This window comes from Gymnoscopelus microlampas (genome assembly GCF_963454915.1).
Source record: "Gymnoscopelus microlampas genome assembly, chromosome: 21".
In the NCBI taxonomy this organism is placed as follows: Eukaryota; Metazoa; Chordata; class Actinopteri; order Myctophiformes; family Myctophidae; genus Gymnoscopelus; species Gymnoscopelus microlampas.
The window spans coordinates 20,329,073-20,344,346 of NC_139958.1; the positions used below are offsets into that span (position 1 = coordinate 20,329,073).

The 15,274-nt window shown below is 41.3% G+C and overlaps 2 protein-coding genes across 2 annotated transcripts; one reads left to right on the plus strand and one right to left on the minus strand.

Moving 5' to 3' along the window:
• The first annotated feature begins 489 nt into the window (after positions 1–489).
• rabepk (Rab9 effector protein with kelch motifs) lies at positions 490–5,009 on the plus strand. The gene is made up of 8 exons (XM_084047507.1): positions 490–640; positions 2,166–2,220; positions 2,300–2,454; positions 2,689–2,844; positions 3,108–3,272; positions 3,825–3,974; positions 4,279–4,428; positions 4,649–5,009. Exons 2-8 carry the CDS (start codon positions 2,168–2,170, stop codon positions 4,870–4,872), a joined length of 1,053 nt encoding a protein of 350 aa, XP_083903633.1. The 5' UTR covers positions 490–640; positions 2,166–2,167; the 3' UTR covers positions 4,873–5,009.
• Positions 5,010–6,096: 1,087 nt separating this feature from the next.
• hspa5 (heat shock protein 5) lies at positions 6,097–13,164 on the minus strand. Its single transcript, XM_084046550.1, has 9 exons — positions 13,030–13,164; positions 9,478–9,628; positions 8,633–8,864; positions 8,401–8,538; positions 8,194–8,306; positions 7,715–8,105; positions 7,384–7,621; positions 7,102–7,269; positions 6,097–6,956 (listed from the first exon to the last, which is right to left on the minus strand). The coding sequence occupies exons 2-9, from the start codon at positions 9,591–9,593 to the stop codon at positions 6,388–6,390; spliced, it is 1,965 nt and encodes a 654-aa protein (XP_083902676.1). The 5' UTR covers positions 9,594–9,628; positions 13,030–13,164; the 3' UTR covers positions 6,097–6,387.
• Positions 13,165–15,274: the final 2,110 nt, after the last annotated feature.

Genomic DNA, 15,274 nt, shown 5'->3' on the forward strand with positions numbered 1-15,274 from the left:
AAATCATGTGTGATTACAAATTAATTTAAAAAATGTGTGGGATTACACCCACACAGAGATTTGCCAAAGTGTGTGGACCATGTTACTGCTCTCTTCTTGGTCAGAGCCAGGGACTGCTTTCTTATTTGAGTATAAAGTCTCGAGTGCAATCAAAATGAACTCAAAATAGTATTTCTATATGGGGGCAGTTTAAGAAGTGCCCCCCTCATGCCCTGCTGTCACTTTACCCATGCAAAATAGTGACAAATGCAAAGTGAAATCCATGTCCTACAACTATTTATTTATGTCTCACAGTCACCATTGGCTGGTGTATAGCGGTTTACAAACAGCCACAAGGTTTTACAAACAGCCACAAGGTGTCACAAGTGTACCACTGTTTAATATCAATACGAAACAAGCTAGTTACTGTAGCAACAACGCAGAAAACGTACCTTTTAAGCGTACCGTAGTTAGTTTCCTAGTAGCAAGTAGTGTAGTGTGTTGTTAGCTTCTGACCATAGGTAGCAATTAGCAGCAACGTTATATTCATAATCTGTACGGATTTTAATAATGGCTACATGTTTAAATGTAAGATAGATACAGACCAAAACGTGCTTGCGTTAAAATACGTGGATAGTAAACTACTCTCTAAACGACCGAGGTAATCTGAGTTTGATGCTATTGTAACATGCTAGCAATAGTTCTCTACTGTAGTGCTAGTACAGTTTTTTAAAAGAACAAACATTAGCAATTTTGGGTCATAGGTGGGATGGGCTACTTGGAAGGGTTGCAAAATGTAGTTCAAACGTAGTTTAATATGCACAACTCTATACACAACGTGATCAAATAACTTGAGTAACAACACTGACTTTCTACCACAGGAAACAGTAATGTATCTTATAGCCTAGTATAGCCTACCATGTTTTTTTTGTCCACCACAAATTTTGGATGTAATTCTATTTGGTATATTTTTACCTTTGCCAAAATGTCCCTGCCAAAGGCTTCAAGCCAAAGTTGTTGTATTTGTGAACAAGTCAAGAAAGTCTACTATGTGGAGCTCCCTCAGCCCTAGAATGTCTGTGATCTTCCATACATTTCATGAAATATATGTAAGATCACAGACATTCTATGGCTAGAGCTCCCTGTGTGCCATAAGGAGGCAAACAGTTAAGTGCCACTGTACAACAGGCTTAAATTCAAAGGTCACAATCAAGTAGCAAATCATGCCAAAGCTAAATCAATAGGACCCTGACAATATACTGTATATAAGAAAATACTAGGTATCCTTGAATAATTTTGGGTCATTAAGAAGTAGGATTGCAACAATATTATTTTCTGAGTAATTATTCTATTGATAACTTTTTTTCAATCAATCAAATTATTGCAGAACAAATGTTTTAAATATATATATATATATTTATATATAGCAACGTATCGATTAACCACTTAACATGTTATTTTATACTTAATCACGCAACAGAAATAGTGAAAATAGCTGATCTACAAGGTCCAACACATCGCAGTGTGATGTAGATTGGGTATTATCACTATTATTGACATTTTTTATACGTTTTGCCTATATTGGAATGCCCAAAATACGGATCATTTTATAATTGTATTCAATAAATTACTGATTATCGATTATTTTGGGTAACAAGCAACCAGGTCTTCATGGTTGAGGTAATTAGAGCAAATGGAAGAAAGACATGCAACAGTTATTCAGTGGCTAGAGTGAAATGTGAAGTACTTCTTGAATAGCTAACATGATTTGGAGTGACTGTCTGCTATTCTGGTTTAAGTAGGAAGGTCACTCAATTGGACAAAATACCAAAGGGAATTGGGGAGGTTGGGTCCACAGTATATTGTAGATTCTAAAGACAGTACATACTGGCGAACGCCAAACAGAAGTTAAAATAAGGGTCTGGATGAAAAATAAAGATTATTAACCTGGAGTCAATGTGAGCCCCTTAGACGTTTGCTATACAGTAATTACAGCGAGAAGTAAATATCAGCATTGTAATGAATGTATGCAGTTTTTATTAATGTATGTTGTTTCCAAATTGTGATAATTGACAAGGAAATAATTGATTCGGAGCAATTATAAATATGAGTAATTAAATGATAGGTTATATACCTGTCATTTCATATCATATGCCATTGATATTGTCTACTTTTCTCTTCAACAGACATGGAATTTCTCCCAGTACTTGACCCTGAGGTCAAGCCGAAAGAAGGAATATGGTAATGAAGTTACACCCTTGTCTTGATATTAGCTAGTATGCATCTTTCTTGTTTGTTGAACTCTTGGTGATGTCCGCAGGTATGCTATAATACCCAGGGGAAGTGGCCCGGGTGTTAGTGTCGGCCACAACTGCACATACGTTCCCTCTGACGATGGAGGCAAAGGGAAGATCCTTATTGTTGGAGGAGCCAATCCCAATGCCAGCTTTTCTGAATCCCATGTCATAAATCTAGGTAGGGATGTTTACTGACTTTTGGGGATGATATGTACATAATCCTCTGAAATGGATGACTTATAGTGTTAACAGTGCATCAATATCTTATTACTGTATGCACTTTATTTTGGCCTAGGTGTCCTCTTATTGCTCTTATTGTGTGCTCAGCAGTTAAGACATAATATTCCAATCACTCTGAATAATCTAGCTCTTCTATATTTATTCTTTTTTTGCGTCCCTTTGGACCCATCAGATTGTCATGAGTGGGACATCCCAGAGTGGGAAGGTTTGGAGTCCAGGTATGAACACTGTAGTTTTGTGCCTGAGAGCTGCCCACACAGTCTGTGGGTGTTTGCCGGGGCACAACCGAGTGGAAATCGCAACTGCATCCAGAACCTACAACTAACTGGTACATACAAAGCCTAATTGAAGTTGTTGTTATTTTTGTTACAGAATTATTGTATACCATGTGAAAATATGCAAAACACCTTGATTAGGGGCCTGTGTAGAACACTTAATCCTCTAATGCAGTCCTCTAATGTTCTTTTATTTGGAAACTGTCTGTAGTTAATATTGTAACTATTTTACTATTTTATCTGACTGCAATATCATTGTCTTGCACAATCAAAAGCACATAACATTCGATGAGCAGTCTTGTTTGTGCTAATCCAGACAGTGGGTCACGGTGGAAGACTGTGGAGGTGAAAGGGAAAGCCCCATGTCCCAGGACATATCACACCAACTCAGCCTGCATAGGGAACAGCCTATATGTGTTTTCTGGTGGTGAAGCAAGTGCTACACCCATCTCTGATCCAAAACTACATGTCTTTGATACAGGTTTGTGATGGCCCTACAAAAGCAAGGTATCACTACTGATAGTTTCCAACAAACACAACTATGATGACTCTAGACACAATTAACCACTTATATATATTATGTAGCCCTAAATCTGTCCATTGACAAATAGTAGAAAACATTATTTTGCACACCTACTGAAAGTGTGTCAGGAGACAGGTGTGTCGGAGTAATGAAGTTGAGAAGAGCAAAATAGGGTCCCGCACACTGTCTTCACTTACAACAAAAATAGTTTAAGGCAGATACGCTTTGGTCGCTTAAACCTTCATGTCACCATTGACAAATACTGAAATTAGCCGATCTGCAAGCGCGTCGTGATGTGTTGTGAGCTTTTAAATGGGCTATTTTTGTGTATTTCTTGAAGAGATAATTGTGTTTTCGTGTATAATGACATGCCCAGATTCACAGTGATTAAATGAAAATGTTCTACCTAAGCAATGTATTTCCTCAAGGCGAGGATATACTATGATGAGCAGAACAACCTTATATGGATTTATAGTTTTTTGGTTTTGTTTTTTTGTCATTATTATTCAGCTTCATCCTCCTGGTCTCAACCAGAAACACAAGGGAAGCATCCATCTGCCAGGCATGGCCACATCATAGTGGCAGTGGGCTCAAGAATCTACATCCATGGAGGCATGGCAGGAGACAAATTCCATAGTGACATGCACTCACTTGACACAAGTAAGCTCTAGCTATTCTATACCGGCATAAACAGAGGATCAAAGTTGCTCCTCTGTAGTTCTCTCACTGGATCATCACATGGAATTTACTGTGTGTGTGTGTGTGTGTGTGTGTGTGTGTGTGTGTGTGTGTGTGTGTGTGTGTGTGTGTGTGTGTGTGTGTGTGTGTGTGTGTGTGTGTGTGTGTGTGTGTGTGTGTGTGTGTGTGTGTGTGTGTGTGTGTGTGTGTAAAATAGTATGTTGTCCAGTCCTAGTTTCCAGTGTTTCTACTAAAGTGCCCTAACTGTCGGTGGGTCTATTTAAAGGTAACATGAAGTGGGAGAAGGTGCAGACCAAAGGAGACATCCCTAAAGGAGTCGCTGCTCACTCTGCAGTGGCACTTGGCAAGAACATATATGTCTTTGGGGGAATGACTTCAGAAGGAGCCAGCAACTCTATGTACAGATTTCACACTGGTATGACCACGTTTTGTGCAGCCCTTGTTATTCATCATTTTATGTTGATATGTTGATTTGATAAGATTGATTGAACTCAAAATGTTGAATTAGTTAATCTAACTAAACATGCCGTTCATTTTGTTCAAATCCAGTCATAAAAAGTGGACTTTCTTTTCAACTTTTACCATGCAGAGCATTCACATTGTAACCTTTCCTAAAATCTATTCTCTACTTGCAGACAAAAAGCGATGGGTACTGATGAATTTCAAAGGGGATATTCCACCCAACCGCCTTGATCATTCTATGTGTTTATTACCTTGGACGGTGAGGGCTGATGGAAATGGCGATCTGGCCCAAGGCTCAACAGCCCCAACGGAGACATTACAGCTGGCCTTTGTATTTGGAGGGATGGACACACAGGGAGTCATTCATAGTGACTGTGTTGCAACTGTGTTAACATGATGTAGCCTATGCTTAAATGTCTGAATCATTCAACTCAATCAATACATACCATATCTACTTGCGTTATTAAAGTATTTCACTTTAACTACTTGTGGCTAGTGTAATGATTCTAATTGTTAACATGTACTGTATGCATTCTCATAGTAATCATTGCTATAGAGTGGTTTGTTCTGTAACAGGGGGCTCCATGGCTCTCCAGCTCTTTGGTAAACAATACATATTCAGGTGGGTCACCAATTGTATCCAATCAGGAGGATCATTGTACCATGTGTCAGCTACAATTTTATAGTATTAAAATGTATTTAATCACTTCAATTTCACCTGTTTATCCTGTATGAGATATCTCTTGATTGGATGAACTTGGTATCCCAACCTTATTGTTTACTAAAGAGCGAGAGATTGGGAGACCCATGTTACTGAGCAACTACACTACAGCAATGATTACTATAAGAACGAGCGATTAACAAAAAATTTTTTTAAACTTTAATAATTCTACATTTAAGATAGAGTAAGTGATCTTTGTTAAAGTAGTGTTAAATGGCTCTATATTCTGACAGCAATCATTGCAATAGTGTGTTTGTTGAGTAACAGGGATCTCCCCATCTCTCCAGCTCTTTAGTTAACAGAAAATGCATTCAGGTTGGAGAACTCGCACAGGATAAACAAGTGAAATTGGAAGTTATGACAGAGAAATGAGCAGACTCAATTAAAACTGGAACACTCAAATTGAAGCTGATAATGTTTACTCTTCTGATTGGCTGAAATTGGCAACCCACCTGAAAATGTATTTTCTGTTTATTAGAAGAGATGGGGAGATACCGAACAAATAGCAATGATTACTATCACAATATTAGAGCTTTTAACATAAAACATTGTTTTAACCAATTCTACTCCTGAACGAGAAACAAATACATTAAAAAAAAATACCAGTAGCTCACTTCACTACCAAATCTACCAATTTAAATCATCATGGCGCTCTGCCTTTTCTGTGAACAGTTGACATTCATTACCATGCATCTAGAGGTAGAATGGTCAATAACCCAATAATACCCAAGGTTTGAACTGATGGAAAACAAAGACAACATTTTATATCAAACATTTATTTCAACATCTTCATTGTAGAAAGGCTCCTCTACAATGACCAGAGTCAATAAATAACTTCTTAACATTGTCAGTGAACATGTCAAGCCCATGAACCCACGAACCCCCCACCCCCCCCCTACTAATTCCCTCCCCACTACGGAACCCCTTTCAGGACTGCCTGAGAACAGCAGTAGCGAGCCACAAATCTGGGCCGACAAATATCTCCACCCTAGAGCGAAGAGCACATCCCTCACACATCGAAAGTTATTTCAATTATCTTTACAGAAGTTTTCAGCGTGGTCGCTTTTTGCCACTCCTTCCCCACCTTTCTTCTCACCATTTGAGTCCAATGAGTCCATTATGTACATCTAGGTGCCACTACCAGAGAGGCAAGAGGTGACAGAACAAAGTACTTTGTTACGTTATACCTGCCTACAACTCATCCTTCTCATCCTGCTCGCCCTCTCCGCCCTCTGGTGGGGGGCCACCAGCTCCACCGTAGAGCTTGCTAACAATAGGCTGTACTACTTCTTCGAGCTCCTTCTTCTTGGCCTTGAATTCTTCCAGGTCTGCCTCTTGGTGAGACTCCATCCACTCGATTTTCTCCTCCACGGCTTTCTCGATGAGTTCCTTATCCTCGTCAGACAACTTGCCACCGAGCTTCTCCTTGTCACCGATCTGGTTCTTCAGAGAGTACGCATAACTCTCCAACTCGTTGCGGGCATCGATGCGCTCCTTCAGCTTCTTGTCGTCGTCGGCAAATCGCTCAGCATCGTCCACCATGCGCTTGATGTCGTCGGGTGTCAGACGGTTCTGGTCATTGGTAATGGTGATTTTGTTCTTGTTGCCTGTGCCCTTGTCCTCTGCAGTCACACGCAGGATACCATTGACGTCAATCTCAAAGGTAACCTCAATCTGGGGGACGCCACGGGGAGCAGGAGGGATGCCGGTCAGATCGAAGGTTCCCAGCAGATGGTTGTCTTTGGTCAGGGGACGCTCTCCTATAAAGGGGACAAGTAGAAATTTGCAATCAGATCCAAAGCTCAGAAATATTAATAGAATACAGAACAACGAGACTGGTAACACTTGATTATTCATTATTGCAGTTCAGGCAAGTTGCCAATAAGAGTCCCAAGTCTTTCTTACCTTCATAGACCTTGATGGTGACAGTGGGCTGATTGTCAGAGGCGGTAGAGAAGATCTGGGACTTCTTTGTGGGCACAACAGTGTTCCTGGGGATCAGCTTGGTCATTACTCCTCCAACAGTCTCAATACCCAGGGTCAGGGGGCATACATCAAGAAGAACCAAGTCACCTGGAATAGGTAAACACATTAGGTTAGGACCATGTAAAGTAATAAAAAAAGAACAAGATTCACTGCAGTAACGGATGTATTATGAAGTGGATCAGCTGGCAATGGTGGACCTACCAGTGTCCTCCTCTCCAGAGAGCACTCCAGCCTGCACAGCAGCTCCATAAGCCACAGCCTCATCAGGGTTTATGCCTCTGGACGGCTCTTTGCCATTAAAGAACTCCTTCACCAGCTGCTGGATTTTAGGGATACGGGTGGAGCCTCCAACCAAAACAATCTCATCGATGTCAGGTTTCTTCAGGTCAGAATCTTCCAACACTTTCTGCACAGGCTTCATGGTGGAACGGAAGAGATCCTGGAAGTAAACAAAGCCTGGTTAATAAAAATGTACCATGAAGCTGTGGGGCATTTGATCAGACTAATAGCCACCGCATGATCTGAAACTTACCATGTTGAGCTCCTCAAACTTGGCACGAGTCAGGGTCTCGGAGAAGTCCTCGCCCTCAAAGAAGGACTCTATCTCAATGCGGGCCTGGTGCTGGGCAGACAGGGCTCTCTTGGCCTTCTCAACCTCACGACGCAGTTTCTGCACAGCACGGTTGTCCTTGCGCACATCCTTGCCAGTCTTCTTCTTGTACAGCTTGATGAAGTGCTCCATGACACGCTGGTCAAAGTCCTCACCTCCCAAGTGAGTGTCACCGTTGGTGGCTACCACTTCAAACACACCGTTGTCAATGGTAAGGAGGGAAACATCAAAGGTGCCGCCACCAAGATCAAACACGAGAATGTTCTTCTCTCCATCCTTCTTGTCTAGACCATAAGCAATGGCAGCAGCGGTTCTGGAAAACACAACAGAAATGTCAGTAAATATTTAAAGTCTGACTTCACTCATGGCAGGTGATTAAGAGAATGTACAGAGACACTTACGGCTCATTGATAATTCTCATGACGTTCAATCCAGCAATGACACCGGCATCCTTGGTGGCCTGACGCTGGGCATCATTGAAATAGGCAGGGACAGTAACGACAGCATGTGTGACCTTTGTAAACAAAACAAAAATAATCAGATTAGAAAACGAGCCGAGTCACAATCCATATTATTCCTGACATCATGTAGATTCTGAATTCCTTTACCTTCTTTCCTAGGTAAGCCTCAGCGGTCTCCTTCATCTTAACCAGCACCATAGCAGAGATCTCCTCAGGCGCAAAGGTCTTAGTCTGTCCACCGCTCACTTCCAACTGAATGTGGGGCTTGCTCTTCTTCTCAATAACCTAGACAAAAAGAACATCCCTTTTGTCATTTTGTTTCAACAAATATTTAGATCCACTTGAGGCCCTACTTGTGTGTCATCAGCATTTAACATACCTTGAATGGAAAGTACTTGATGTCATGCTGCACGTGGGTATCGCTCCAAGTACGACCAATCAACCTCTTGGCATCAAAGACTGTGTTCTCAGGATTAGAGGTCAGCTGGTTCTTGGCAGCATCACCAATCAGACGTTCACCTTCGGCGGTGAAGGCCACATAAGATGGGGTGATGCGGTTTCCCTGGTCATTGGCAATGATCTCAACACGACCATTTTTGAACACTCCAACACTAAAAGGGCAAAGAGAGTCAACAGTTAAAGTTAATGGTTATTGAAAGTGTTAACCACTTAAAACCCTCAATACTTAGCTAACTTTACCTTTGCCTCTGAACTTGGTCTGCTCTTTTTTCCCCTTCTACACAAAATATATTTGACAAAAATAGCTGATCTACAAGCTCCCAACACGTTGCGAAGCGTTTGGAGCTTGTAGATCTGCTATTTTCGGCAAATGTTCCCCCCAGAATAGGCATGCTGATTAACCTCAGCATCTGTGTCATTTTAGATTTTAGCTAAAAAGCAATATTTTATACTTTGGCTATTCAAAAATAGAAAATATACAAGCCCATAGGCACATCACTTTGTGCCGCACTATGAGGTTGTACATCTGCTATTTTTGAAAAATCATGAAAATGTGTGCAAATAATTGAATATATATTTTAAATGTTTTTAACTCAAATCTTTGCTTCTTGGGGGGTCCCTGGAACAAAATATTTTGAGATGCCCGGTCGGCAGCCAAATACATATAATTTTGGGGGTCCAGGGCATTTGTCGAATCGGCCTCAGGTCTTAATGGGTTAAGAAACATCACCAAAACATCAAAATGTAACAATGAACATCTCTTACCATGAGTAGGTGGTCCCCAAGTCAATTCCGACCACAGTCCCCACGCTCTCCTTTTTATCATCATCGTCAGCAAACGCAGTGCCTGCGACCAGCAGCACCATGCACAGGAGCCTCATCTTCCCTTGGCTGTTGTTCAGCTCACTTAAGAAATCTGTGAAAGGAGAACAACCATGTCAAATCAATGGAACACTTAACTACTGAATAGGTAAGGTGATGACATTGTGCAATTAAGACGACCATGTCCTGGAAAGGCAATTTGATCCAAGTCTACCTCATAGTAGTTTGAAGTCTTAAAAGACTTCAAGATATATTATTGTACATCTTTAAATGTCTTGATGAATTGAATAGACAGGACCACAATGGAAACAAGCCCTTAGGGATTTTTGTGTTATCCTTGTATCACCATTCATTGTGTAATCGTACCACTGTACTATTTGCAAACTGTTAATAAAGTATTCAATCAATCTATAGACTCCGGGCATAGCGACGTAACATGGTCGCCACGCCCTTAAATCGTGCCACTTCCGCCGCCATGTTGAGGGAGTAGATTGACAGCTGCCACAAGTGTAGAGTAGTGTAGTGTAGTCTGTAGTCCTGTGTTTGTTGTCCAGCAAGTAGACGGTGTACATTATTATCTATCTCTAACTTGTCTGTTGCTCTAATTTAGCAATGGTACGACAGTGCTGCATTATCGGATGCAATGCCAAGGTTTCAGACGTTAAATTAAAAAAGTTAAATTGCACACATTTCCAACCTGGAGGAAAAGCTGTTGGAGATCAGATGTCGAGATATCAAAGAAACGGCTTGGCATGGGTATCTTAAATACAATGAGATTGAGCTATCAGCTAAATTGTGTTTCTCTATGTGTCCAGTCTGAGAAACGTAGTGTAACGTGGGTGCAGGCTCACGGTCACGGTGGCTGAGTAAACAGCTGTCTGTCTGTCAGCAAGAGTTAAGACGTCGGAGATATCAAATAAATGTAGTATGGCTTGGGTGTCAGCTGACCAAATAACATAACCTTCAACAACATTCCCAAACACATATAAGCTCAAACGAGCATGACAGCACACAATCAAACATGTAAACATCTGTTGGAGGCGAGAGGATCAGCATCAGCGTTGCCATGTCGGCTTATTATAAGCGACTTTGGGCTTCTTTTTCTGTGAAGTTGCTTGTAAAATTAGTAGTTTTGTATGGCTTATTTATAAAGTGTACTTGCTTATTTAGGCTTATTTAGGTACTTGCTTATTTAGGCTTATTTAGGTGCTTGATTATTTAGGCTTTTTAAAAAAAACAAAAAAAAATAAACCAGTGGTTCTCAAATCTTTTCATGAAAATGTTTTGTGCCAGGGAGCATTTGTGTTGTTAGAATGTTTTAAAAAATATTCCAAATATTCTTTATTTTATTGCAAGAGTTTTTTTAAATAACCTATGTACAAGCTCACGTGAGCTTGTAGATCGGCTATTTTCAAGTAGTCGATGTATCTAAGCCACTTCTTTTGGGCTTGTTTTCATAGACCTGGTTGCTTATTTCTCTCGCAAAACATGGCAACACTGATCGCAGGTAGCGTGCCTTTGCGTCTGCATTCAGCTTCTCTCTGTATGGTAACTCTCTGTCACGCATTGCTAGGTCCATCTTCTGTCCTTTACCAATAAATTCGCTGTAGTTCAGGACACGTCGTGACTCGTGGGTAACTGTCAATGTTGTTGATACGAGCTGTTGTTATGGAGCTCCCTTAATATGGCCACCGGAACTACTTCAGCCTAAGCTTGGCCACGCCTTTTGCCCGGAGTCTATACTATGAGGTAGACTGGGGTCAAATCACTTGGCAGTTTGCACATCCGGTCTACAGCGGTTCCGGAAACGGTCTGTGTACGTACAAGAAGGTGCGTGGAAATGCCCGGATACAGTATTATTGGAGAAGGCGGGTTCTAGACTGCTTCTTTTTTTTCTAGGATTGCTTTTAGTAAATGAAATGGAAACCAGGCTTTCAGAGTCTGACAGGTACGAACGGCGCAAAAGCGGGTGATGACGCGAGGTTAACTTTGAGGTGAGGCACTGTCTGTCTGCGATGCTCTAGTCTTACGTGGTGTAGATAGATAAACGTTTTACTTATCACAAAACTATATTGAACAAAAATGACCGTCCAAATACTCAAAATCGACGCCTTATTTAAAACATCGTCAGTGTTGGGCAATGGGCAGGTTTTAATAATGGGGATAATAAGTGGGGTGGTGCCCAGTGTTGCCATATTTTGTGACAGAAATAAGCAACCAGGTCTAGGAAAACGAGCCAAAAGCAGCAACTACGCCGGTATGAGCACTTTAAACCATCGGCTATTTGAAAATAGCCTATCTACAAGCTCTCTCGTTGCATCGCAAAAACTCTTGGAATAAACTGTGGAATATTTGGAATACTTTTGGAAACAGTCTAAGACAAATGTTCCCTGGGCGCAAAACATTTTATTAATATATTTGAGAACCACTGGTTTAAATAATAATTAAATTATTTGGAAGCAAGTCTAAATAAGCAAGTACACTTCAGAAACGAGCCCAAAAAAACGCAGCCAACCACCAATATTTACAAGCAACTTTACAGAAAATGAAGCCCAAAGTCGCTTAGAATAAGCCGACATGGCAACACTGGTGGTGCCTCCAAGTACGTTTCCTTCACCGGGTTTCCTAAATTCCTTTCAAACACCCGGCACTTTAGCCTCAGCAGCGTGCAAAGCAAGGAAGCTCGCATGAATGTACCTAATGTTCTATTGTCATGATGTAAAACACAAGACATACTGACTAAGAAAAGTGTTAATATAATTTTCTCCACGTCACATTTCCAGCCTTTCAGAAATTAATAACCCTTTTAGCTTTGCTCTGTTAGCATTAGCGTAGCGTAGCGTGCCGACAAGAGGAAAGCTAAATGTCCTCCAGCTGCTGCTAGGCCACTTCATGCCTAGCCCTGATACAAGACAGTCATATCATGGCAGTCATGGATGAACTTCAACTTGGTGTTTGCACTCTCCCTTTTTGGCCCGTACATGTACAAAAACGTTCAGATTTCAAATATAAAGTGTTTACTCCGTGGCCACGGATGTTACAATTATGCACGGGTGCTCAGAAGTACCCGTAGCTTCCGTATTGTTCAATAAAAAGCATTTTAATCCGATCGGTGGCCATTTTCTCATAGCGTTATAATGTATCAGAGTGCAATACACCTCCCAGCCGATAGGGTCACGTAGTTGAAAGCATATGGCAAAAATACGGAGAAAATGGCCACCGATCGGATCAAAATGCTTTTTATTGAACAATACGGAAGATACGGGTACTTCTGAGGGCCCGTACATAATTGTAACATCCGTGGCTATGGGTTAAGCACTTTATATTTGAAATCTGAACGTTTATGTAGATGTACGGACCAAAGAGGGAGAAAGAGCAAACACCAGGTTGAAGTTCATCCATGACAGTCATGTATCAGGGCTAGGCCACTTCATGCCACTTCATGTCAAAATGTGATATTAATATGAATAAATCATGCGTTATTCTATCACATACCTTTACAGCAGATACTGAATGGATGCTCTTCTCCCTCTCTGTCTCCTTAGCGTTATTCCAACTAAAAGTATAGCAGCTGCTTTATGGATCCCCCTCTCTTCACTTGTATTCTCTGTACATGAACTGATGTGTTGAATGAATGGTTCTCTCTCCAGTATATAAGCATCCACTTCGTCCCCATCGTGGAGGCACATGATTGGTCCTGTTGCGGCTCGTTGGAAGGCGCTCATTGGCTGCACGGGGCATGCTGGCCGCCGCTGATTTGCACACGTTTGGCAACGTCAACGTCATGAGTCATGTCTTACTGTACCACCGCTGATTGGCTAGCTGTCAAATGGATCATATTTTTTTTGTGCATAGACTTGTCGGAAGGATCATTTTACATACAATGAGCCTTTCTTGTTCATTTACAATGTGCATTTATTTTTTTAGGTTGCCCCGCAGCCTATAGGCAACATCCCAGTAGATCAATATTTGAATCCATGAAGACTTATTATAATATTCAGCATTCATCCATATGCCTCTAAGGTTTTAAGCTATGTGTTACCATGTAATTAAGTAATGACTCATCACTACCAGTAAGAAACAATGTGTGTCAGTGAGTAAATATGTAATGCATGGAGTTGTAATTACATCAGAAAAACTAGATTGTACGCTAGTTGCATCATTCAGAACATTATTCCCAATTCCTATGGCTTGCCACAATATCAACTCTGACATGTACCAGTTGTGCAATAACATGAATATCACCCCTTTCCATCCTGTTACTTAGACCTGCTGTGTGATGATGTGTGACACTTTTTTGAATGAACTCAATGGGGGTCATGGAGAAAATAGCTAGCAGCTGCATTGCTCAAATATTGTAGCCTATACAATTATTAAATGGGTAATACTGATCTATGCTACATCTTAAGTCTATTTCCCAAATTCTGCAAACTGACAGAGCAGAGTGGGAACATAACATTTGATGAAGTCTTTCAATACATTATTTGTGTAATCTTATGACAGTGGTTCTCAAAGTGGGGTCCAGGGAGCCCCCCACAGCAAAATAAGGAACAGTTTAAACACAAAACATCTACAAGCAAAACGTGTGAAAATCTACATGCTCACAATGTGTTGCAACGCAACACATTGGGAGCTTGTAGATCGGCTATTTTCAAAGGTCATGACAACTCTTTTCTTATGGAGGTCCCTGACACAAATCTTTTCAAATGAGGGTCCGCGGCCAAATAGGCCAACATATGAATTCGGGGGTCCTTGACATGAAAACGTTTGAGAACCATTAATCTATATGTCCTGCAATCACTCCAAGGTCATTTAGTGAAAGGTGAGGTATCCCATATGGCATCTGCTGATAAGAAACAAAAAAGCCAGCCTTTCCCAGGGCCAGTCCTCGTCAGCAGTTTAGGTTACTCTAATTATTTCATACAGAGGGATGGTCTTCCTGTTAGGCCTTGGGCCTGTCGCACCTCCAACGAACGGTGCCCTTGGTGGACTCTGCATGGCAGGGGCATCCTCTTCCCTCAGCCAGGCCTAACCTGACCATACCAAAAATACCTAAAATAAATAACATATTCAGCCATTAGGAAAGAGGAGACTACTTTTGTGATTGATGTCATGAACAATTCAGAAATACATTGGTATTAAAATGGTGTAAGTAAGGCATCAAGAAGAAACAAAGGATTGGAGCAGGTGGGCTGAGTGGCCAGTGACTAGTCCAGGGACTAATATCAGACCTGACCTGGTGTTTTGGTCCAACTGTTATACATGGCTGTTGTCCGCCAATGTCAGCCACTGGCAAACTCAATCACTGGCAAACATTCAGCAACAATAGCAGATCTACAGCTCAGTTTGTAGACCGGCTATTTTCAGCAAAGAGATTTGATGTAGACTAGAGGCAAAAAAGGAGCAGACAGTCACCTAGTATAAACCCCAGGGGGCCCTGTTCAACAGGTTTAAGTAGTTGAATAGACTCCAGGACTGTGACACTGGAAAGCCAGCATGCACTGGAAACTGGGTGCTATGGATTTCTGGCAACATCCATGAAACGTAGGTAAATGGAATGCATGGACATCACAAATGCAGCTTTAGAAGCAGCTGGAAAGATTAAATCTTGGCTGAACAGAGAGGAACGCATGAAGTATTATAAGAGTAAGACTGGTGTTATGATGATGCCACAGCTTTGGCAATCTGGGAACCCATTTGGTGCCTCTGGGGGCACCACCTCCTTTTTTGTGTAGAAACA

Coding starts and splice junctions, on each gene's coding strand:
- rabepk (XM_084047507.1), top strand. CDS start 2,168: ATGGAATTTCTCCCAGTACTTGACCCTGAGGTCAAGCCGAAAGAAGGA. Junction 2,455..2,688: donor ATCCCATGTCATAAATCTAG/GTAGGGATGTTT, acceptor TGGACCCATCAG/ATTGTCATGAGTGGGACATC. Junction 3,975..4,278: donor CATGCACTCACTTGACACAA/GTAAGCTCTAGC, acceptor GTCTATTTAAAG/GTAACATGAAGTGGGAGAAG.
- hspa5 (XM_084046550.1), bottom strand. CDS start 9,593: ATGAGGCTCCTGTGCATGGTGCTGCTGGTCGCAGGCACTGCGTTTGCT. Junction 8,539..8,632: donor TCAAGTACTTTCCATTCAAG/GTATGTTAAATG, acceptor CTTTTTGTCTAG/GTTATTGAGAAGAAGAGCAA. Junction 7,622..7,714: donor AGTTTGAGGAGCTCAACATG/GTAAGTTTCAGA, acceptor GTTTACTTCCAG/GATCTCTTCCGTTCCACCAT.